The following is a 23,190-nucleotide window of genomic DNA, read 5'->3' on the forward strand; positions in this document are numbered from 1 at the left end:
CACTGCCCCCCAGGACCACTCCTCCTCAGGACCACAGCCCCTCAGGATCACTGACCCCCAGGACCACAGCACAGCCAGGACCACCGGAGAAGCCCTGGGGAGGGGACTTCAAGGAACCAGCCTACTACATCTGCAGGTAGGGTGGGGGAGGGTCTGAGTGCTGTGTCCTGACATTTGTCTCCACAGGCGGTGGGCCTGGACTGCTGGGACATGGCTTTAATAATGACTGTGAGCGGCATTACGTTCTCCCGAAGCCGGGTTACGTGCCTGACACTGTGGTCGGCACGTCACATGAATTAGCTCATGGACTCCTCACAACCTGCCTCTGAAAAAAAAAGATACTTTTGAGGCATCTGTGTGGCTCAGTCTGTTGAGCATCTGACTCCTGATTTCAGCTCAGGTCATGATCCCAGGATCACGGTACGGAGCCCCGCCTCAGACTCTGCGCTGGGCGTGGAATCTGCTCAAAATAGTCTTTCACCGTCTCTTTCTCTGCCCCTCCCCATGTGTTCTTTCTCTCTCTCTAAAATAAAGTTTAGAAAAGATGCTGTTAATACCCCCACTTTGCACACGAGTAAAATTAGGCACAGAACATCTAAGTTATTTGCTCAAGGTCACACAGCTGCGAACTGAGCTTGAAGCAGGAATCGCACAGAGCCTGAGTGCGGCACCCGAATTGTGGAGATCTGGTCCCCACACTCTCCTGCCACAGCCCGGTCCCAGGACGCCCCACGGAGGTCCCGATGGTGCTGTGGTCTTCCCTTCTCTTTCTTTAAGCAGAAGGGGCAGGGAGGGGCTGGGCCCCTGGACCCCAAAGCAACAGCGAGGATGTTTCTGTGTATAAACCGCATCTCCAGCATCCGTGTAATGAACACGCCATCCTTATGCTGAGTATATGGCGGGTCCTCACCATTCAGATTCCCTACGTGCACATTCCCTGGCTCGCTGACCTCTATGTGCCACCGGACCCTGCGCGCCGAGGTCCCCCCAGGGGACCCTCTGCCTGCGCATCACCGCACCCGCGCTGCAGACAAGCGTCCTTCCATGGCCTGTTTAGTACCCCGTTTCTCATACCCTCCTGCTTTCCATTGATTTCACTGTTTAAATGGTTCCCGTGCGCGGTGGGGAAGGGGGCTTGAGGGGGAGGAGGTGGGACGTGCGGTGTGGAGAGAGCGGGTTTGTACGTGGGCTGCGTCTGGGTGTGAGTCCCATGCTGTTGGCTGTGCCTTCAGTGCTAACGCGTCAACAGTATACACGGAAAAGTGTCTCTAAGCAGACACACCCGAGCAAGGTCGCGTGTTGATCATGGATGAAATCGGTCCGGAGGCCCTCGGGAGCCTGGAACGGAGACTCGGCGATACACAGACACTCAGGGCACGGGGACTGGGTTGTGCACGTAAGGCGTGGATCCGGATTCGCCAGGCCCCCCGACACTCTGGACGCAGCCATGCTGCCGCACCTGAAGAACGGGCCTTCCCTGTGGGACGCTGGGTGTCAGGACCAGAGCAGACAGTCACCCCTGTCCCGACTCTCCCAAAGGAGCCCAGGGCAGCTCACAGACATTGGTTTTATCTCCCAGCACGACGCCACGAGGCATCTGACAGAAAAGCGGAAGACCTTGAGAGTGAAGAGGACCCCTCCGAGGTCACACACCCTGGAAGTGAACCCACAGGTGCCCTGTGACGCGTCCAGTTGTCCTCCGGCCAGTGCCCTCTCCTGGGAGCACCTCTGTCACCGGAGCCAGCCAGGAAGGACCTGCAGGACCCCGAGGAGCTGGGGACCCGGGCAGGGGTAGGGAGGGCCAGAGCTGGCTTTGCCCTTCCCCTGCTTGGGCTGGGGGCAACCGCGGGGCTCTCTGCACCAGTCCTGCCTCCTCCCTGCCAGCGGGGTCCCCCTGGAGGGAGACCCGAAGGAGGGAGAGAGACACAGACACAGCAAAGGGGGTGAAGGAATTATCTCATCGGAGGAGGAGAAAGGAGGGCTGGTGGGTTTGAATGTCACCAACTGTTTCTTCCGGGGCATGAAGGACCCTCCAGGGGCCCACCTGTGTGCGGGGGGAGCACAGCCCCAACCCCACGGTGGGTGCCCTGCAGTCTGCGGGAGGTGGAACAGGAGGCAGAGGCCCTGACACAGTTAAATAGGCCAAGCCCTGGGCCCGGGGCGGAGGCCGTGTGGTTGCTCCGGATCCCGCCCTAGGTTATCGGTCGGGCGGTGTAGGCGCGGCTCCTACAACGCAGGGCACGCCGCACCAGGAGGCCCTCCTGGAGGAGGCAAGGCTGAGGCCTGGGCACGAGACAGCTCCGAGAAGGACCCCCGTTTCTGCGCCCGCGGATGCCTGCCGAGGGCCCGGGACAGGCGCTGCTGGCCGGGAAGGGCCCACGGGGGACTCGAGACCAGGCGCTTCCCCGAGGCCTGTGTGCAAGATGGCTCCGTGCCAGTTCCGGGCACAGAACCCCAAACTCTCGGCTCGAGTCCAGGGGAGCTGCCAAGGAAGTCACACGTCCCCAAAGAGCGAGCCAAAGACCCTTTCTGAAATTCAGGGCCTGCGGCGGCCGCAGGTCAACAAGGGACACCGTGCTCTGTGGTGAGTGATGTCTCAGGCACCGGAGTCCGTCTCTACTGGCCACTTGTCCTGTGTCAGATGCCCCGGTCCCACGGGAGCCCTGGTCTCCCTGAGCTCGTGTGTTGTGAGCCAAACAAAGAAACGACGCTGACTTGACTCAAAGTAAGACCCCCGGGGGGATGTGGGCCCAGGTCCTTCCTCGAAGAGCTTCTTGAGAGAAGGACAGGCCCAAGGTGGCATGTGGGCCACTGGGGGCCACCCTGGCTAAATCAGTGGGCTCAGGCCAGGGGGTGGCATGGGAGAGGAGGGAGAGGCCACAGAAAGACAGGCCTGTGTCACTGCCTACACTCCCGCCCCTGACCAAAGGATGCCAGGACCCCTTCGTGGAGGCATATAGGACAAGGTTTTGTGCCCAAACCTTCCCCCGGGCTGGCACAGCCATGGTAGAAGCTGTCAGCCTCTTCTCCGGACAGCTCCGGACGTGGCGCTTAGAAGGGGAGGCCGGGAGACACGAAGCCAGCCGCCTGCACCACCCCACACGGGGGAGACGGGGTGCCCACACTCTGCGCAGAAGCCACGGTCAGGGATGCATTTGATAGAAGCAAAGCAATTTTCTAACTACAGCGGGAAATTACATGTTACTCCAAGAGGTTTTTTTCTGATTATTTATTTTTTAAGCTGAAAACTTTTTAATGTTTATTTATTTTTGAGAGAGAGAGACAAAGTCTGAGCAGGGGAGGGGCAGAGAGAGAGGGAGACACAGAGTTGGAAGCAGGCTCCAGGCTCTGAGCCGTCAGCACAGAGCCCGACGCGGGGCTCGAACTCATAAACAGCAAGATCAGGACCTGAGCCGAAGTCTCAGCTGGCCTAACCGACTGAGCCCCCGGGGCGCCCCTCTCCAAGAGGTTTCCAGGGCTAACGCCACTTGAGTTTTTATACAAGTGACTGGGGCAGCAGTGATTGTGGATTCGAAACTCTCTTACACACAAGCCTTCACGCACCCTGCGGACCTGGCTCCGGCAGCAAGGAGAGAATTGGAGCCGAGCCGCACACACTCACTCCTGCGCACGCACACACACTCCCTCTCCCCCTCTCTCCACTTTCGTGTCAATGAAGCCAAGAGGAAAGTTAGCAGATTTTAAGGATTTTCTTTATTTGAAGAAGCTGCACTTGGAAGCGGTGGAAAGGCTGGAAAGCTGAGTCAGGACTCGGGAAACCTGAGAACAGATGGTGACTTTCCTCATTTCCAAATCTCCAGGAGCCTGCTGGGTTCTCCGAAGGGACTCCTCCTAATAGTGACAGTCTGGAAAGGTGAAGTGCCAGAAGTTTGCAGTTAGCAGCATCAGGGGTCTCCTGACAACAGACTCCTTGCCAAGGACCCCCTCCCGGGGTGACGGGGGACGCTTCTCAGGGGTCCATTCTCTACCCCCCACCCCCACCCCAGGACCTGCCAGTTGTCCAGAGGGACCCTTAGCAAAGGAATCCCTCGGAAGAGTCTAAGAAAAGGCTGCACTATCCGCAGGACCCTGAGGTTCTAAAACAGGGAAAGAGTGTCCGCCACGGGCAGGGCGTGGTCAGGGGCGTGGTCAGGGGCGTGGTCAAGGACACGGTCAGGGGCACTGTCAGGGGTGAGATGCCCATTGTGGGGAAGGTGCCTGAGCTTTCCTTGGTGTGGCCAAACTCAGTGTCAGCAGACACACTGTAGCTAATGGGGAGGGGGTGACCAGACCCTCCCTCGTGAGGGAGCAGCAGGGCTCTGGGGGGAGGCCTGTCCCCTCCCCTCCTCCTGTGACCAGCACAGCGCACGGCCCTTAGCAGCACTGCAAACCTCTGGGACAGTGAGTTGGGCGGTGCCCCCAGCCACGCAGGGACCCGGGCGCGTGGTGAGGTGACCTGCACGCAAGCCACCGGGGGAACCCTGGGGCTTTTGGCTTCTGGAAAAGCAGCCCTCAGTGTGGACACCATTGCGGACTTGCCCTCAGAGCTGCTCCATCCTGACCCGGCCCCCGTGGGGCCCAGGGGCCTGCCCTGAATGGCGGGGAGGCCAGAGCTGGCTGGGGGCCGGCAGCCCACGCGCCACGCCGGGCTCCCACCGAGTCCCGCTGGCCCCACCCACTCCCACTGGGACAGTACCCTGCAGGCCCCCACCCCTCCCCCACGGACAGCACCCTGCCCCGCACAGACAGTACCCTCCACGGAGATGGGAAAGAAGCACCAGGGCACTTGGAAAATGTTGTCAGAGAAGCAGCACTTGCGGGAGGCGCACTCCTCCGGGCTGATGCCCGGGTACCCGCAGTTCTTGCGGGCTGAGACTTCCATGACGCACTCCTCAGACACTGGTCAGGCGGCCCCGGGACAGGAAGGGGAGCAACACGGAGACCTGGTTAGGGCAGCCAGCTCGCCAGCCTCTTCCCCACCCTCTCCGAGGGACCTCAGCCTCCGTGTACGCGGGCCACCTTTGATCCGCGCAGAGGCCGCAGGGCAGAGGCTACGGGGCCTGGGGAGAACCATTTCGCCTCCCTGGACCTGACATTCCCATCTGTAAAATGGGCCGACCCACAGTACCATGATCATCACCCTTTGAGCAGGTGAAGCATCTGGCCGAGGTGCTGAAAGTCAGCAATGCTTCTGCCAGAGGGAGGGCCCTGGCTCACATCGCCCGTCTGCCTCGCCCCCTCAGTGCCAGGGAGCCCATCACCTACGGCCACTGGCGGTGTGGACGGGTGCCTGTGGGTGCCATGTTCTGCCCACACAGTGTGCTCTGCTCACACAACTCTCTTTTGTGCACGCCTTGGAATTAAAGACCTAGTCCAATGCTGATGTGCAAGGACATAAGACTCCTTCTCAAAAGAAAATCCTGAAGTCTTAACGAAATCTCTTACCATTTAAGGTCTATGTGGATCGTGTCCTATAAAATGCCTTCATCTCCCTTACAGGCTCCGTCAGGAGCCATGCCTTCCCAGCTCGGGGCCCTGAGAGCTGCCTTTCCTCCTAACACAGTAAACCTGACCGGTTCTCACAAAAGCCTGGGGAAGAGCACAGGGCTGGCCGGGGTGCTCTGGGTGTGGGCAGCGGGCCAGCGCCCCCTCTCTGCTCCCCTCTGGCTGGCCTGGGCGGGCATCCACACACACACTGGGCAGCCGGCCAGGGCACCAGAGGGGGCCCAGCTCCCCTCGCGGGTTACCTTGCTTCGGGAGGGGGCGGAAACACCAGGGGACCCCGGCGACATTGGAGTCAAAGCAGCACCCAGAGGCGAAGCACTGGTCGCTGGTGATGCCCGGGAATCCGCAGTTCTCTCTCTTCTGGGGGCTGATCCGCGAGCACCGGCAGGGGGCTGTGGAGAGAGACGCAGGGTGACCTGCCAGGGCCCAGGGCCGTGCGGGGAGCAGCAAGCCCCATTCCGCTGTATTTGAACCACGAGATGCCCTTCTGAGAAACACGCAGGGCCCTGCAGAAACTACTTTATTGCACAAAAACAAGGGGGAAAAGGGGGAAACCTTCTGGGCGGAAGGCCATCAGCGGACCTAGCAAAGTCAAAGGGAGAGGGGACCGAGTGGGTTCCGGACACCAGGGGGCCCCCTCCCAGCCCCTCCCCCCAGCTGGCCCGCCCCGGCCTCGTGCAGGAAGCACGGCTGTCCTGCGGTGTCACAGCCCTGGGCGTCCTTCCTGAGAGGCGGGAAGGGTGCGCGGCTGCGCGGAGCCCGCATCCCGGGTGTCTTCACAGCTACTTCTGCTCTCAGGTGAGCCCATCTCCCCCCACTTGGAGGGAAACAAATGAGAGCACAGAGACCCGCGAGGCCAAGGGAGGCACTGCAGGAAGCAAGCAGCTGCACACCCCCGTTGCATTTTGGGGGTGCACCGGAAGGTTCTCGGGGCTTGCTGGCCCCAACCTCCATTGCCCAGTCAAGGACACCGAGCGACAGAAGACGGCTTCCCAGCATGCACTTACAAGGTTTCTGGGCCCCTGCCGGGGCCCACAGCCCCAGGACCAGGAGAACGGCCAGGAGCCGGGCTGCCTGAGGTCCCATGTCCACGCTGCACCCCACGGCAGAACGCACGTCCCCGCGCCACTGGGTGTTTTATAGTCAGCTCTCTGTTTGCTCAGCCAGTGCGGATAACCTTTCCGTGTCCCCTGGGGCACCAGCCCTGTGGGTCCTTTGTTAGGAAAAGGGGCTGAGACAGCTCGCTGCTCCGGAGACAGAGAGAGGCTGCCGCCAGGGCCTTCCCCTGCCCTGGGCCGGGAGCCAGGTCGCACCAGGATGCCGACGTGGAAAACTGGCCACGTGCACATCTGGCACTGGGCACTCAGGGGGTCACACCCAAGAAGGGATAAGCCATGTATGTCTCCCGATAAAGGAGGTGGTTACAGGTTTGTTTGTGTTTTTTTGAAATGTTAGGCCCAAGGTTACCGGGGAAAAGGACCAAGCCAGCTGGAGGGATGGAGCAGACTGGAGGGAGGGGGCTGCAAGTAAAATCACAGGTGCACTTCCATGACCCCCAAAGTGCCCCTGTTTTTCTTCCACGGGAGCCCTTGGTTTCCTAAGGACCTAAGTCTGCCCATGCGCAGCGGTAAAGTGCTTCACGGAAGAGAAAGTCTGAGCACGGGACAAGGGAGATGGAGGAAGCTCGAGGGACAAAGTGGGAGACGGGGGGACAGGGAAGAGGTCATGACCTCCCTCCCCATCCCTGCCCCCCGAGATCTTGCCAGGGGTCACCCATCTTTGAACCACGGGTTGAGCAGCCCGGGCCCCAGAGAGGCACAGAATCCCAAACCCAGTGTTCTCGAGGTCCAGAGAGCAGGTCAGGATTCTCAGGTCTCCTGCCCCCCCCCCCCCCCCCCCCCCCGGCCCCTGACCCCCTGCGCCGCCACCGGGATCTCGCCACCCCCATCCGGGCACTGCAGGAGCCAAAGAATGTCCTCTGCGCCCCCCCCCCCGGCTCTGTCACCCTCCCCTGGCGCCAGCGGAACCCTGTGCCTTCCCCGCTGCTCGTCCTGGAAGGAGGCCCTGAGGCCCCCCTGGGCACCCACTGCCCACCCCATGAGTGCTCTGGTGCAGGTTAGAGGAAGGCACACTTCCTGCTTAGAGCTGCAGGGAAGTCTTCACGGAAGAAGCCTTGTCTCCAGTGGAAGCACAGTGTGTGCGAGCACAGAAGGGACACAGCCTCCACGCGGTCCTGGGGGCCGCGTGCCCATCACATGAGCTCTCGGGGGACGGGAGGGGCTGGACGCCATCCACGTGCCCTGGTGTCTCCTCGGAGAAGCAGGCTGTGACCCGCACCACCTCCGGTGCCCCTGCCCCACGTCCTCTGCTGACCTCAGCCAGTCCCTCTGTTCAGGACCCCACGCCGAGTTAGCTCACTGTGCTCCTGGTCACGCCAAGACTTAGCACGTCCCCACTGGCTTCGCATCCCACGTCCCCAGGGACGGCTCATCCAAATGCATAGCCGCTTGCGGTTTCCTCTCTAGGAGCATCTCTCTCCACTCCGTGTCTGCTGTGTCCCCCACGAGCACTATGGGAAGCCTCGCTCCACTCACAAGGAAGACTTGCAAATGTCCCTTCCGTCCAGGGTGTCCTAAGCTTCTAACATTTTCTCCGATCTCCAAACCCTAAGGCCCCACACCCGTCGATCCCTCTCTTTCCCCCTGTGAGTCATGGCGCCTGCCCCTTCCTCCCTCAGGCCTGCCCCCCGCGGTGCCCTCTGCATGCGCTCTTCCACTGTCCCGGTGCCCACAGTGCGCCCTCTGCGTACTGTCCCCAGGCTCACTGCACTTGCTCAGCCGGCCGGACGCCTGGACCCCGCCCTCACTGGTTCTGACATTCTTCTCCGAAGCACCTTCTCCGCCCCTCTCACGTCCATCCTGCAAATTCCAGGGGCGATGTTGTCTTTAGTTCACACAGAAAACAGACACCAGCAGAGGGGAACAGCCACAGACTCATCGTGTGCATCGCTGCCTCGGACTCTTACGGAGATACTGGTCCCAGACTACCGGTCCCGGCACAGGGAACTAGACGCAGGAAATAGCGTGCAGGGGTGCTGAGCGCACGCAGGGCAGTGGCAGACAGAGGGAAGGAAAGGATTCGGTGTCCCTGGGATGCCCTCGTTCTCTGCCTGCAGGGGCCGCCCGGACCCTACAGAGCAGGCAGGTCGCCGGGCTGTGGGGACGGAGGCTGGAATCAGAAGTCTCAGAGGTGGTGGATTTCAGGGGAGGGGTCCCAGAGAGGAGGCCGCTCCAGTAATGTGACTGGGGGTCTCCCTTGGGTTTCGCTGAAAGGCCACGCTGTCCACGCAGACACAGGGGCAGGCGGCAGCGGCCCCGGGGCAAGACCCAGCACCGAGGAGGGCGGGCGGCCACAGCCGGAGTCCTCTGAGCTCTGACAGCCATGGGAGAAAGCTCGCTGGCCGTGTCGGGCACTCAGCAAGGACACAAAGGCCGCGCCGTGTCTTAGTCGGCTCAGGTGACCGAATCAAAATGCCACAGACAGGGTGCCTTAAACAGTGGACGTTGTTTATTTCCCACAGGTCTGGAGGCGGGATGTCCAAGATCAGGCTCCCTGCGCGGGGGACGGGGGGCCTGGGGAGGGCTCTCCTCCTGGTCTGCACACACCTCCTTTTCGTTGTGTCCTTGCCTGAGAGAGAGAGAGTGCGAGCACTCTGGTGTCCACCCATGAGGACAGCATCCTCATGGTCTCAGCGCGCCCTAATTACCTCCCCAACCCCACCTCCAAATGACGATCAGGTCAGGGGTTGGGACCTTAGTCTCATCGGGACACACACATTCAGTCCACATCATGCTGCAGAAGGAGGCTTGACCTAGATCTAGAGCAAAGGCACTCAGTGCCCATTCTAGAGGAACTTTCAAACAAGCCCTGAAAGAATCAAGTTCAGGTGGCAGGTAGATTCCCTGCCTGGCAGAGCCAGACTCAGCCTTCAATTAGGGGAGACAACAAAACCCATGACATTACATGCATGATGTCCAACACAAAACCAGACATCACCAGAGGTGTGATGGAGCAGGAAAACGTGACCCACGGTCATTGGAAAACACAGTGATAGAAATAGACCGAGAAGCTGCATTAAAATGTTCAAGCAGGTAAAGAAACATAAAAATATAATAAGGGAACCCATTTGAAAATCTGAATGGAGAACAGAAACTAGAAATGAACCAAGTGGAAATTCTAGACATGAAAACACAGTATCTGAAATGAAAAAAGATCCACCGTTTGGGCTTTAGATTAAATGCTGCCTAGGAAATGGCAGGTTTAGGGACACCTCGGGGGCTCAGTCTGTTAAGTGTCCAACTTCAGCTCAGGTCACGACCTCACGGTTTGTGGGTTCAAGCCCTGCATTGGGCTCTGTGCTGACAGCTGGGAGCCTGGAGCTGCTTCGGATTCTGTGTCTCCCTCTCTCTCTGCCCCTCCCCCACTTGTGCTCTGTCTCTCAATAATAAATAAACATTTTAAAAAGTTAAAAAAAAAAAAAAGAAATGGCTGCTTTATCTGAAGGCGGCGCAGCATAAGTTCTCCAGGCTCAGGGGGAGGGAGTGCGGCCGGCAGGAGGAAAGACAAAGCATTGGAAGAAATAATGGGCATCTTAGGGGGAAATGTGTTGAAAATCTAAACCCATGTATCTTAGAAGCTCAACAAATTCCAAGAGAGAGAAATACAAAGGGAGCCACGTCGAGGCAAAGCGCGCTCCGATTGTTGAAAATGAGTGTCTAAAATGATTCTTGCAGCCTCTGGCGTCCCTACTCAGGGACTGCGTGCTGGACCAGCGCAAACGGGAAGCGACGGAATGACGGTTTGTAAGCACTGAAAGATTTGTAAAGACAGAGTCCTAGTCTCAGTAAGAATATCCCTCCAAGAGAAAGGCAAAATACGCTTTTAAAAAGTGGGTTTTATTTTTAGAGTCATTCTGGGTTCACAGCAAAACTGAGCGGAAGAAGGCACAGAGATTCCAAACTTTATTCTTCTTTAAACAAACAGAAGCCAAGAGAATTGGCCACTTGCAGACCTGTTGTCCAGGGACTTTTCAAGAAAGTGTTTCTGGCTGAGGTTGCGGTGACCCCTCATGCAGGGCGTGAGTGGCCACTTCACACCTGGCCGGATCCGCTCGGGGTGGCACCTGCTTGGCCTCTGTGTGCACCTGCGTTTGCTGCCCCATCCAGTCCCCTGGAGGCTTCTCACTTGGTTGGTAGCACCTGTCTCCCAAAAGTGCAGCACTTCAATTATCCTTGAAAAGTGGAACTCTGGGGCGCCCAGTTGGTGAAGCGGCCGGCTTCGGCTCAGGACATGATCTCACGGTTCGTGGGCTTGAGCCCCGCATCGGGCTCTGTGCTGGCAGCTCCGAGCCTGGAGCTGCTTCATATTCTGTGTCTCCTTCTCTCTGCCCCTCCCCTGCTCACTCTCTGTCTCTCTTTCAAAATTAAATAAACATTTAAAAAATTTTTAAAAGTGGAACTCTCTATGTGTCACTTCCCCATCACCCCAAACTCCCCACAATCTGAAGGGTGAAGACCTCGTAGGGTTTCCTGAGTGTGAAAAGCAAGACTCTTTAGGAATTGGACCCACATCCCCTGACCCTCTTAGGCTGCTGACAGTGTAAGCACCTTGCACCTTCTTTTTTGTTTTTAATTATTTTTTTAGTTTATTTATTTTTGAGACACAGAGAGACAGAGCACGAGCAGGGGAGGAGCAGAGAGAGAGGGAGACACAGAATCTGAAGCAGCTCCAGGTTCTGAGTTGTCAGCACAGAGCCTGACACGGGGCTCGAACCCACGAACTGTGAGATCATGACCTGAGCCAGAGTCAGACGCTTAACCAACTGAGCCGCCCCGGCACCTCCCTTGCACCTTCTTTAGACACACCCTGACCATTCTGCCTGCCCTAACTCTGGGGCCACCTCTTTCTGGAAGAATTCACTTTCAGCTGAGTGAAGGCAGGAGCCCTTCACCCGTCGCCCCTGCTCTCCTGGCTCACACCACCTCTCTGCACCCGCACATGAAGTACATTTTTACTTTCCTGGTTCCTTTGTTAACTGTGCGAAAGAGAACAGCTAATACTCCCTGCAGGCTGACTGTGCGCCAGGGGGTCTTCTAAGGATTTTATATGTTGTATCTCATTTAATCCCTGCAGCCCTCCCAAGTAAGGGCTGAGATTTCGCCCCCGTCTCATGGTCTGTGTAGGTAAAAGGATGTGCCCAAAAAGACAGCAATTACCTCGCCTCATGCACGTTGTGTCCCGGGAACCTGACCTAGTGAACACGCATGGTGGCCACACCCGGGAAGACGGGTGGGTGACCCATGGGGACCGAGGCGGGAACTAGCCACCGAGTGCTGCCCACTGCCCACCTTGCCTTCGGAACCAGTAAGACAGCATCAGCGTGTGGGCGAATGGGAGTAATCCAGGCGTTCCCCTAGCCCCTGGCTTGCGTCCTCATCTGCGAGCAGAGAGGTGCGCTGAGGAAGTTCAAGTGCTTTTCAAAGTCTCCCAAGCCCCCTGACACCTGAGTCGGAGAAAAGCTCACATTTTTAAGTTTATTTATTTACTTTGAGAGAGAGAGAGGGAGAGAGGGAGAAGGAGAGAGGAATCCCAAGCAGGCTCCGCTCTGTCAGCAAAGAGCCCAAGGCAGGGCTGATCCCACAAATGTGAGATCACGACCTGAGCCAAAACCAAGAGTTGGACGCTTCACTGAGCCACCCAGATGCCCCAATAATATATCATTTTCACACTATCATCAGGGGAAGATGTATTTTTTAAATATAATTTATTGTCAAATTGGTTTCCATGCAACACCCAATACTCATCCCAACAAGTGCCCTCCTCCATGCCCAACCCCCACTGGGAAAACATATTTTTATTTCCAGCATTTACAGACCCAATCACCCCAACTCCAGAAGAGCGGGGACCCCCAGCTCCCTCCCCGGCATGCAGGATCCTGCAGTTTGGTAGGATCTGGTTAACAGATCAGCTGAATAAGGGCCCCCGGGGGGCTCAGCCAGTTAAGCGTCTGACTCCGACTCAGGTCTCCATCTCAGCGTTCATGAATTTGAGCCCCGCACCGGGCTCTGTGCTGACAGCTCAGAGCCTGGAGCTGCTTCCGATTCTGTGTCTCCCTCTCTCCCTGCCCCTCCCCTGCTTGTTTATTCTCTCTCTCTCTCTCTCTCTCTCTCTCTCTCTCTCTCTCTCTCTCTCTTACTCTCAAATAAATGAAATATTTAAAAAAATAGATTGGTTAAGTAATAGAGTTTTTAAAGCCCGAAACTAAATGTATCCATATAATAAAGAACGTGGCTAAAGCTAGGAGAAGAAGTAGGCAAATTAACCAATGCTGACAGGACTTTTGGTACAGAGTCTAGGAGGGAATGACAGTGGAGATATCTTGATAAGTTATATTTGAGAGAGAGAATTGGACGGACATAAGTTTTAGCACAGTTTTCAATGGGTCGTGCGATGAAAGTCCTCCCTGAACTTCTTTGAAGGACTCTCGTTACAATTTAAATTAGTTTAGGGGCCCCTGGGTGGCTCAGTCAGTTGAACGTCTGACTCTTGATTTCGGCTCAGGTCATGATCTCACAGTTTGTGGGTTTGAGCCCTGCCTCAGGCTCTATGCCGACAGCATGGAGTCTACTTGGGATTCTCTGTCTCTCTCTCTCTCTTTCTCTCTCTCTCTGCCCCTCCTCCACTCCTGCTATCTCTGTATCTCTCAAAATAAATACTCTTAAAAAAATTTTGTAGAAAGATTTAAATTACTTTAAGAGGTCTCTTTGGCATCTGATTGGTGCCTTGCTTTGTTTTATCTGGTGCCATGCTGAGAAGCCATGGGCTGGTGAACCTTAAACCTTAAAATTATTTGGGCCACACAGACCGCTACGTGTCAAGGAAAAATAATACATTGTAACAAAAGTTGGCAAACTATAGCCCAAAGGCTCATTGTCTGTTTTTTAAATAAAACTTTATTAGAAGACAGCCATGCCCATTCGTTTAACTACTGTTTATGGCTACTTTCAAGTCAGAACGGAAGAACCGATGAATTGAGACAGGGACTGTCCACCCCCAAGACCTGAAATATTTACCATCTGGCCTTTTATGAAAACAATCTCCTTACCCCGTATTGTAGTCTTAAAACTCTCTAATAGTGAATTTTCAAGATAAAGATGGAGAGAAGTTTTTGTGTTTTATTTTATTTGTAAAGAAAATGAAAGAAAATGTTATGGGAACATGCCTCGATGTTTTTTTTTTCTTCTTCCGTAATCCTGTCTTGAAAACGATACATTGGTACTCCTGTTGTTGGGAGAGAATTCTCCAGGAGTCTCTCGTTTCTGTGCATGTGAATGAGGCATTAACTACCCATATGGTATAGGACCCAAAATCAAGGCTTAGGGGTACGTGCCGCTGTGGCATCTGGAGGAATTGGAGAGCTTCGAGGGGAGGGGCCTAACCTCAAGCCCCACTCCCCCCTGCTCCCACACATGTGGCCCCTCCTTATCAAGGGACAGGGCGCGGTTCCTGCTCACCCCTGAGCAGTGGGTTTCCGTCCTAGGCCAGCCGCAGAATTGCTCAAACAAGCCAACCAACCACACTCTCCTGTGGGAGCCACTCCACCCTCTCGTTCCTACAAAGCCTCCTGCCACAGCCTTCCCGGACTGCAACCCATGTGGCCCTGCGCGGTGTGACGTCTCTCCCCCTGGGCTGAGGGTATGTGACTCATAATCTGCTCTTGATCTCAGCTGTCCAATGTTTGTGTAGCAAACAACCGTGGGAGGTAGATAGGCTGTCTGCCTCCAGAACAAAGACAGACAAGCTTCCTGCCCCTGAAGAGACTGGAGCCCCTGAGGCGGCCAGAGCCCCTGCCCAGCCCACCCCTGCACTGCAGCCCCCTGGGTGTGCCCTGTCTGGGCCCGTCCGCGTGGCCTCAGGAGGACGTGGGGTGAGAGGAGCCAGGGCAAAGATGCTGATGTCTGTGCCGCGGGCTCTTCCGTGAGTGACAAAGCCTTTGTCCCTGAACCGGGAGTCTCTTATTCTCTGCCAGCGTCGGGCCGTCTGTCGACTTGCAAGGAAGGTAAACTCTGAGCCCTTCCAAGTTCTCCATACCGACTGAAAATCCCTTCAACAAAGAGCACACATCCCCAGCTTCTAGGTCCCTCAATCTTGTTGAGTGCGTATGTATGTGGCTATGTGTGGTTTTACCTGATTCAGTTTGCTACCCCCAAAATGGCCAGCTCAGAGCAATGTTAAGAGCCGAGAAGAACTATTAAGAGATACATTTAAGAACAATACCAATGCTCTTTCTGTTGCCATCTGCTTGGACCCTTAGATGAGGGACCGTTCCCTAGTAGCCTTTGATACCTTCCGGTAAGTTCCTGTGCTGGGATTGCCACGTGTGTCTCTCTTATGAGTTGACGTGTCCCATCAGGTTCGCAGGCAATGGACTTTTCCACCAGCCGTCCTTCCCCACGCTCACAAAAACGGTGAGGGAGTTTTCTGACGCTAACAACACCCTTCTCCGTGACCCTACACATATGATCTTAAGCCACAACTTGGCTTCGAGAACTGCTTCCTGGTCTGGGCCTTAGTTTGACATTTTCGGAACAGAACCCGGGTCCGGGGTGGGAAATCATCTGGGAGCAGAGGTGGACGGCTGGAACAATGCTGGCCGCAGAACAGAAGGCTCCCAGAGCCTAGAAGCGTGTGAAAGTCAAGAGTTGGGTTGACATTTGTACGGGGTGCAGGTGGACAAAGGCCCACACACCTGACGCTGAGTTGTGAAATGTCCACGTGTCCCGTCCTGCTCTCGGGCTTTCCGCCAAGGCCTGGTAACCAGGACCAGAATCGGCGTTTGAGCAAAGGGGCCAGGACATGGATGACACCAGAGGCCACCATGTGCTCAGGCTTTATTGGAGAGACCCAGGGTGAGCACTTGTGGCCGAGCTGTAGCCCACGGTGACTCACAGAGCAGCCGTGACATTAGTCTGTCTTTCTGGGGCTGACACATGGGCCCCGTCTGGGTCCTGACAAGAGTCACAGACGGGTACCTGAATAAGGGGCGTCAGAGCTGTCAGCCCAGACATGCACCGTCTGCTTCTGATGGTCTGGCCTTCCCAGCCCTGCCCGTCTACGGTAACATTTCTGTTGTTCCTTCCTTTCCAGCATGTGACACGTCCTACACGTTACGATCTGTCTCCTTTTTCTTTTTTTAAGTTTATTTTATTTATTTATTTTGAGAGAGAGAGCATGCGAGCGAGTGAGCTAGGGAGGGTCAGAGAGAGGGGGAGAGGGGGAATCCCAAGCAGGTTCCACACTGTCCCTAAGTGTGTGGTCCTTTGTCGTGGCGGCCCGAGTGGACCCACCAACTCCAGCTGAAGGAGAAAATGGGGAGAGGGTTATCTGGCTTCCGGTGTCGCTGGGACCCCAGGGCTGCAGCCCCGCCAGCCTTGGGGTCAGGATGCCCGCCCTGGCCTGGCCCCACTCCTGGGGCTCCCGCCTCATGTGTTCTGAGATTCCGGGTCTCTCCCACGCCAGCTGTCCACCTACAGGGTCCCCCATGTCCCCTGGAAATGAGGATCTCTGCCCACAGACACTCCCTGAAGCTCTTCCAGGACGGGGAAAGTTCTGAAAGGTCCCCTGAGTTGCTGGCTTCCAGGCTGGTGGGAAAAGGACATCATTTGGATGTGTGAAACAGCTTTGCCGGGCACTAAATGGGTCAAGTTGGCGTTTTAGCTTCATATCTGGTAAAACCAAGACCACTGTACGCAGACGCATCACTCTGTTGCCTGTTCCTGAAAACAAAATAGAAAATACACAAATCTTCCTGCTGCCAAGCGATGTGTCAAACAGAGCAATTATCAGGTGGCCTCCTCTCCTCTGGCGGAAATCTAGGGGTGTGAGGTACGGAGGGCTTGCCCCCCGTGGCCACCCTTGGCCGGTTTCCCAGGGTCCTTTAAGAGCCGAGTGTGTGCACGCCTGTGAGAGACACGTTCCCTCCTTGTGCCTTATCAGCAGAACCGTTCCCACGAAGGCGCTTTAGTGTCACAGCTGCCTGCTTCCCACCCCCTCCGGCACTTCAAGGACTCGAGGGGCCCCAGGCTGCCATAGCCATGCCACCCGGATGCCTGCTGCTGGGAGGCGGGGGAGGGCCGGGGGCTTTCCTGGGGCCTGGAGAGGGGGCTAGAGGAGGCTGGAGGGGGCTGGAGAACTTGGAGGGGGCCTGATGGGGCCTGAAAGGGCCTGGAGGGGCCTGGAGGGGCCTAGAGGGGTCTCGAGGGGTCTCGAGGGGCCTGGAGGGGCCTGGAGGGGCCCGGGAGGGTGCCCATGGGTCCACCTCATGGGTGGCAGTGACTTCTCTGTGTTCCCAGTGCTGAGGGCACAGCCCCTCTCACCGCCGCAGAGCCTCTCTGTTCTGCCAGGCACTCTCCTCTCTCTCCTTGACCCCGAGCCGCATGCCCCCAGTGCCCCTGGCCCCAGCTTCAGCCTCTGCGCCCACATATCCCCCCTCAGGGTCCACAGCCCACGCAGCACAGGTTCAGGGAGCTGTGGGCTGCCAAGGGATGGAGGGCCCACGGAACAGAGGGGCAGACACAGGGCAGCCTGCACTGACTGTCCCGGGGGCACTTCGGGTCCTGGCGCCTGCGGAGGTGCCCCACCGCTCTGCAGGTCAGGACCCCGCTGGCGGCCTGAGTGTTTTCTCACCCTCCCCTCCGCGGCAGTCCATGGGCCGATCCTCAGACCGGCCTCGATTTTCCACACGGACGGAGTAGCAGACACCACCCCCGCCCCCAGGCAGGGACAGAGGACGTGCGTCCCCTCCAGAGGTTCTGCTGAGTCCCAGGCTCTCTCCAGTCTGAGGTCCAGATGGTGGAGCCGAGCCCACACAGCCTCGTATGCTGCATGGCTGATGGTGAAGGCTGGACCCAGATTTCTCCCCGGGCAGGAATCCAGGGAAATGCAAGGAAGGTGCGGACACAGCCAGTCACCTGGGTTGGGGTCCTGCCTGACACCCCCAGCCACGGGAGCACGGCAAGTCAAGGAGCCCCAGGGCGGCACGTCCTGGGAAGTGCCACTTGAGCCACACAGCTCTCTGGGGTTGGGGGGAGACATCTCACGGTCCTCCTCCCTGGTGTGCTGGCCCCCAAGACCTCATCTGTTGTCCAGCACATTAGGTCACGTGTGACACGGGAGGGAACAAGGAACAGTATGGGCGGTCGCTCTGGGGTCCCATCTTCTCCACCCCTGCCTTTCTCTCAGCTACATCCTTGAAATTATCAGGAGACCTGGGGGGCCTGTGACTCATGAGGTGGCCAGGCTGCTGGGGCTGTGCGTCCGCTCACGCGGGAGACGGTAAACACTCTCGGCGGTTCCATGTCAGTAACGGAGATAAGGATGAGATATCGTTTGTAAGGGAGCTGGTTTTGAAACGTAAAGATACGCCCCTTAATGCCCTGACAATACTTGCTGCGCACTCCTGACGCAGACCCCCACCCGGGTTACCCGCTGAGTCACACCAGGGCTTGGTGAGAAGTCAGAGCGGAAGGCCGGGTGTGAAGGAGGGAACAATGGATTGCCTGCTCCTTTAACAGCTCAAGGGAGGACTCAGCCTAAGGACATTCACGTTGGGTGAGAGTATGCTGCACACCCCCTCCCCCATGGTGGCTGGGCCTTGGTGACATGTCAAGGCACAGAAAACCCAACCAGCAGTGGTTCAGCCCATCAGGACATTTGGGTTTACTCAACATGAAGTCTCAAGGTGAGGGCGTCCAATCAGTAGCCCAGGGATGTCAAACCTCTAGGTCTATGTCTTTTCCTCCTTAGCACAGAACGGCTGCTTGAAGCAGCCCATCACACCCTCAGACCACACAACATCCAAAGGCAGGCTGCAGAGCCCAGCCGGGGCAGCCAGAGGCAGCTCTTCTTCCAAGGAGGAAAAGTCATTCCCAGGAGCCTCCAAGTAGAGGCCCTGGTGCCTCCTGAGTCAGAATGAAGGCACATAGCCTCCTCCAGCTCAAAGGGGCTGGGAGGAGGCAGTACTTGCCTCTTGTTCTATAGAGTGGAATTCATGTAAGAAAAAAGGTGGGGATGGGTGGCAGGTACCCGGGGAAAGGCCTGGGGTCCATGTCCGGGGGGCCAGCCTCTGGCACTGGGGGCAGACCAGCTGTACCGCCCAGGACGCTCGAGCTATGCACGAGACAATCTCGGGGGCTTGTGGGCTGACCCCGACCGCTGACCCATATCGAGGCGGCCTTGGCCGCCTGCGAGCGCTTCCCCGCCTCCCCCAGAGGCCACAGGTGGAAATGGTGCGCTCCCCTTTCAGGTAAAGGCCAATCATCTGCGATTTTTAACAAGAACTGAAAACACGCGTGACATCCATCTCTTTTAATCTTTAAGCCAATTTTGAGTAGGGGGGTGTGTGGGGTCCGTCCACGCAGCGAGCCGAGGTGCAGGTGCGGGGGCCCCGAGGGCCTGCGGTCCCCGGGGAGGCCATGGCTGCTCCTGGCGAGGCTGGGCCGCCGCGTGTCTACAAGGAACACTCCTCTGGAGGGCGAGGAGTGGGGAGAAGGTGCGAGGCGGTGAGAGCGTGCCTCCCTCATTAGTAATAAAGCACAGACACTTGACTCAGCAGCACGGCGGGGAGGTGTCCTTAGAAACAGGACCGCCGTCCTGTGGGGGTCGGCGTTTCCTCCGCTCCAGCCGAGCCGCAGGGAAGGAGCCGCCGGATTCTTCACGGACTCTCGTCAGCCGCGTGAAGACAAGTCCGGGACAAATCTGGCTTCTTGCCGAGCAGTCTCTGCCCGGTCTCTGGGCCCCCAGCCCGACGTCGGCCTGACGCCACCTCCCCACGGCCACCCCGCCGCCCCTGCTGCGCCTGTAGACACGGCTGGGGTGGGGACCAGGTCCCCGCACGCCCGTGCGTGTCCGTCCCTTATCCCACATCGTGGGCCCACGAGCCGCACCGGCCATACCTTCGGGAGGGCTGAGCACGGGCTCGGGCCGGAAGCACCAGGGGACCCCGCGCACGGTGTTGTCGAAGCAGCAGCCCTTGTCCCTGCACTGGGAAGGCGTGATGCCCGGGACGCCGCAGTTTGCCCTCTTGTGGGGTTGCACATCACACGTCTCTGAAAGCACAGGGGACAACAGGCCAGAGTTAAGTCTCGGGCTGACGTCTGCCCGCCTCCAGTTGAACCAACAGCCAGCTGGCACCACTGATGGAGACTCGGGGCTCAGGGTGCGAGAGGGACACCCCGTCCCTGGTCTCCTGATGTGAAGACACAGGGCAAACGCAAGGTACCCGGGATCTGACAACTTCACAGCCACCGACGGAATTCACCGATGCGTTAACTCACTCCAACGAACAAGAACTTCGCTTAATCACTTAATACCTATGGAGCACCATTCGTGCTTGCTAGAAACAGAAGTTAACAAAGCAAAACCTGACAGTGACGGTCAAGCTCATGCTGGACCCTGTGCCAGGTGCTGGAGACCCAAAAATCAAAAATAGGATCAACGCTGTTAAGAAGCTAACAGCCTAAGGGGCGAGAAAGCCGAGTAAATGCACAGAAGAGCGGAGTGTGACTGTCCCAGGGTGCTGAGGACAAGCACGGGGGTGGGGAGGGGGCAAGGACCAGACTGAAGGAATCAAGGGGGGCTTCCAGGTGGGGCAAAGCCGTGGGGGCATCCCGCCGCGGGAGCAGCGTGGCCAAAGGCAGTCAGAGAGAGCAAGGTGCATTTCCGGAGGTGGGGGTCCGTTTGCAGGAAAGACTCGGGGGCTGGCGTGGGGGCCGCCTGCAGCCACTCGACGTCTTGAACGCGGCGTGGGGGGTGGGGATGGAAGCCAGCACGGCGAGAACACGCAGGGGTGGGGGGAGGGTCCCGCGTGGCCCATACGCAGGGACGGAGGGGACCGAACCCACGTCTGTGGGACCCAGCAGAGCGCACGCAGGAGAGGGTCGCCTCGAGCTTTCTCTGAAGAAAAGGGTCCGTGGCCTTGAGGGAAAGTTCTGGACCATCTCCCCCCGCTGGGCAGCCTCTGCAGGACGTCAGCCTCCCCGGATCGGGCTCCACACCCGCAGGGAGACTGTGAAGTCAGAGGGAGCTGTGTGCGTGTGCGTGTGAGTGCGTGTGAGTGCGTGTGCGCGCACAGAGGCAGCTCTGTGTCCTTCCCCCTGCCTGCGGGGGAAGCAGCGGTGGGGCAGGGGTGGGGGGGGGGCTTGCTGGGCGACGAGGCCCCTCCCAGCTGGTCCTGCCCAGCGGGGCCTCCAGGGTTCCCAGCCTCTGCCCCCCCTCCTGTTGTCTGACGGAACCACATGAAGATGACCCCCCACCCGGCTGTGTGTGCAGTCGGCTGCCAGTCCTGTTGTGGCAGGACCGCTGGCCCACAGAGAGGGGTAGAGTCTCAGGCCAGAAGGCAGAGCCAGGCGGGCGGGGGGCCGAGGGGACCGTGGCGGGGCCTGGCGCCCACCGTGAGGCCCGGACAAGGCTGCTTACCCAGCTGGGCCTGGGCCAGGGAGCTGAGGGCCAGCGTGCACACCAGCACCAGGACGCAGACCACCCTGGGCTCCATGGCGACCGTGACCTTCCTCTCTGCTCCACCGAAGACCGCGTCGGGGATGAGAGCCCGTCCAGGCTCTGGGTTTTATGCGCGGACTCTGTTTGCCCAACGCGCGCCAGGTAACATTTGCCTAAGGAGGTCCCGCACCCTCGCTGCGCACAATCTCTGCTGAGCAACACCGTGTGCTTGTTGTCATCGCGGCTGCGAGGCTTTGGGAGGCCCCTCCTGGGCCGTGGGAGTCTCCGGCCTCGGCCCCGTCCGGCTCCTGACCACAGCAGAGGCCCTCCTGCGAGTGTCAACATTACACTCCCGAAGCAGTGAGTCACGGGATGGAAAGCACAGTTGTGTCAACAGCGGCTCACAGGGTCACACTCCACGGGGTCGCCCAACGCAGGGGGGAGGGGAAGGAGTAGATGGGGCCTCCCGCCAGGCCACGCCATCCTCCGAGATCCTGAGAATCCAGGCAGGAGGTGGGGGGAGAAGCCCTGGTGGGGCAAGAGGAGCAAGAAGGGGACAGGCCTGCGCCCCCCACCCTCCTGGCCCTCGGGGCTTCAAATGTCATCTTTTCTCCAGGAGTTCGGTCCCTGTTGGGCGTTTTTGTGGCAAAGTCCTACGTGACCAAAACACCATGAGGTCCCTCACGGAGGAAACGTGGCTCCCTGGGGAAGGGCACACTCCGCTGGACCCTGACACTGACCTTGAAAACTCAGAAACGTTTAACATCTCACTCGGAGCACATGCCTGAGCACTTTTACTTATTTACCGAAATGAAGTTTTCTCTTTTTGCTTTCACAGCAGAGTCCTTAAAAAACCCCCGAAGTCATGTAGATAAAGGAGCCGTCTACACTGACCGAGCAGAGGTGCTCCTCCCTCCGGGGGACCCGCTCCCCATCTCAGGCCCCCCAGTGAGGGCCCCTCGACTCTGTGCTCGAAAACGGCCCGCACCCCGTGCTCCCCTGGCCACACCTGCTCTGGGTCTCCCGTTCCGGACCCCGTGCCGTCCCGGGGGCACAAGGGACCTCGCTCTGTCCCCCAGAGAGGGCAGGGATTCTGTCTACTCCGTGCACACAGGCGGCCTGGACTGACAACTGTCCTGATTCGACAAATACCTGTGGAAGAGTGAGTGAATGAATGAGCGACAGGAGAAACCGTTTTTCCCCACGGAAACATGAGACTCTGAGACAGACTAGCCTTGGAGAGGCGCTTGCTTTCCTCGTGACCTGGTGAGTCCCATTTCCTCGTGACCTGGCGAATACGTCCTGGCGGCCCCTCTGGGAGGGGGCCCCCACCCCAGCCCAGCCCCCTCTCCTCAGGCCGCCAGCGGGGGTCTCCAGAAGCAGCCCCGTGCGCACGCCCCGGGGAGGACCAGGGTTCGGGGGCGGGGGCTGCGTCGGCAACGGTGCTCAGGACCAGCGAAAACCACCACCAACTTCTCAGAGTGGGGCGGCCGCTCTCAGCCGCAGATACGCAAACTGCGCAACAGTTTGGAGGAAAAGCGTGCGGGGTTCGGTGGAGTTGACCCAATCTGGCAGGTCCAGGGGTGCCGGGTCTGCTGTGCTCCCGGGTGAGCCCCCACATCAGGGCAGAAGGAAACACGGACAAGGACTGTCTTTGCAGCATTGCCTGTAATAACTTTCAACAAAGATGGAGGAAGAGAGAAAGAAGCTTTTTAAAAAAGAAAGAAGGAGAGAGAAAGAAAGGGAAAGAATGAAAGGGAAAGAAAGAGGAAGGAAGGAAGGAAGGAATGAAGGGAGGAAGGGGGAGGGAAGGGAGGGAGGAAGGAGGGAGGGAAGGGAAGAGGAAAGCAGGAGGCGGGAGGGAAGGAAGGAGGGAAAACAGTATAAATGTTCACAAATGGCTATGCACAAGGGAAAGGGAGAGAGGATGTAAAGTGTATGCACATCAAAGACCTTGCCGACAATGAGAATGAGTAAACGGAAATTAATAAATATTGAAACAAAGCTGAATGGAAATGTAGGAATGACCTTTACAGTGTGACACCCTCAGGATGCAGATTTCCAAGGTCAGCAAGGAGCAGAGTGAGAGCTGCCCACGGGGGCCAGGGTGGCAGGGTGCCCAGGGGCAGG

General features: G+C 58.0%; 2 protein-coding genes and 1 long non-coding RNA gene across 3 annotated transcripts; 1 reads left to right on the forward strand and 2 right to left on the reverse strand.

Annotated features, from left to right (window-relative positions):
• Positions 1–3,691: 3,691 nt before the first annotated feature.
• Positions 3,692–6,710, reverse strand: TFF2 (trefoil factor 2). The gene is made up of 4 exons (XM_029938899.1): positions 6,513–6,710; positions 5,748–5,897; positions 4,753–4,899; positions 3,692–3,866 (listed from the first exon to the last, which is right to left on the reverse strand). Exons 1-4 carry the CDS (start codon positions 6,589–6,591, stop codon positions 3,853–3,855), a joined length of 390 nt encoding a protein of 129 aa, XP_029794759.1. The 5' UTR covers positions 6,592–6,710; the 3' UTR covers positions 3,692–3,852.
• Positions 6,711–14,306: 7,596 nt separating this feature from the next.
• On the forward strand, positions 14,307–22,811 carry LOC115291434. Its single transcript, XR_003908439.1, has 3 exons — positions 14,307–14,623; positions 18,138–18,304; positions 21,899–22,811. It is a non-coding gene; the product is annotated as an uncharacterized LOC115291434 (long non-coding RNA).
• Positions 18,916–21,312, reverse strand: TFF1 (trefoil factor 1). The gene is made up of 3 exons (XM_029938900.1): positions 21,040–21,312; positions 19,518–19,670; positions 18,916–19,089 (listed from the first exon to the last, which is right to left on the reverse strand). Exons 1-3 carry the CDS (start codon positions 21,113–21,115, stop codon positions 19,073–19,075), a joined length of 246 nt encoding a protein of 81 aa, XP_029794760.1. The 5' UTR covers positions 21,116–21,312; the 3' UTR covers positions 18,916–19,072.
• Positions 22,812–23,190: the final 379 nt, after the last annotated feature.

The sequence above is a fragment of the Suricata suricatta genome, chromosome 5, assembly GCF_006229205.1.
Source record: "Suricata suricatta isolate VVHF042 chromosome 5, meerkat_22Aug2017_6uvM2_HiC, whole genome shotgun sequence".
Classification (NCBI taxonomy): Eukaryota; Metazoa; Chordata; class Mammalia; order Carnivora; family Herpestidae; genus Suricata; species Suricata suricatta.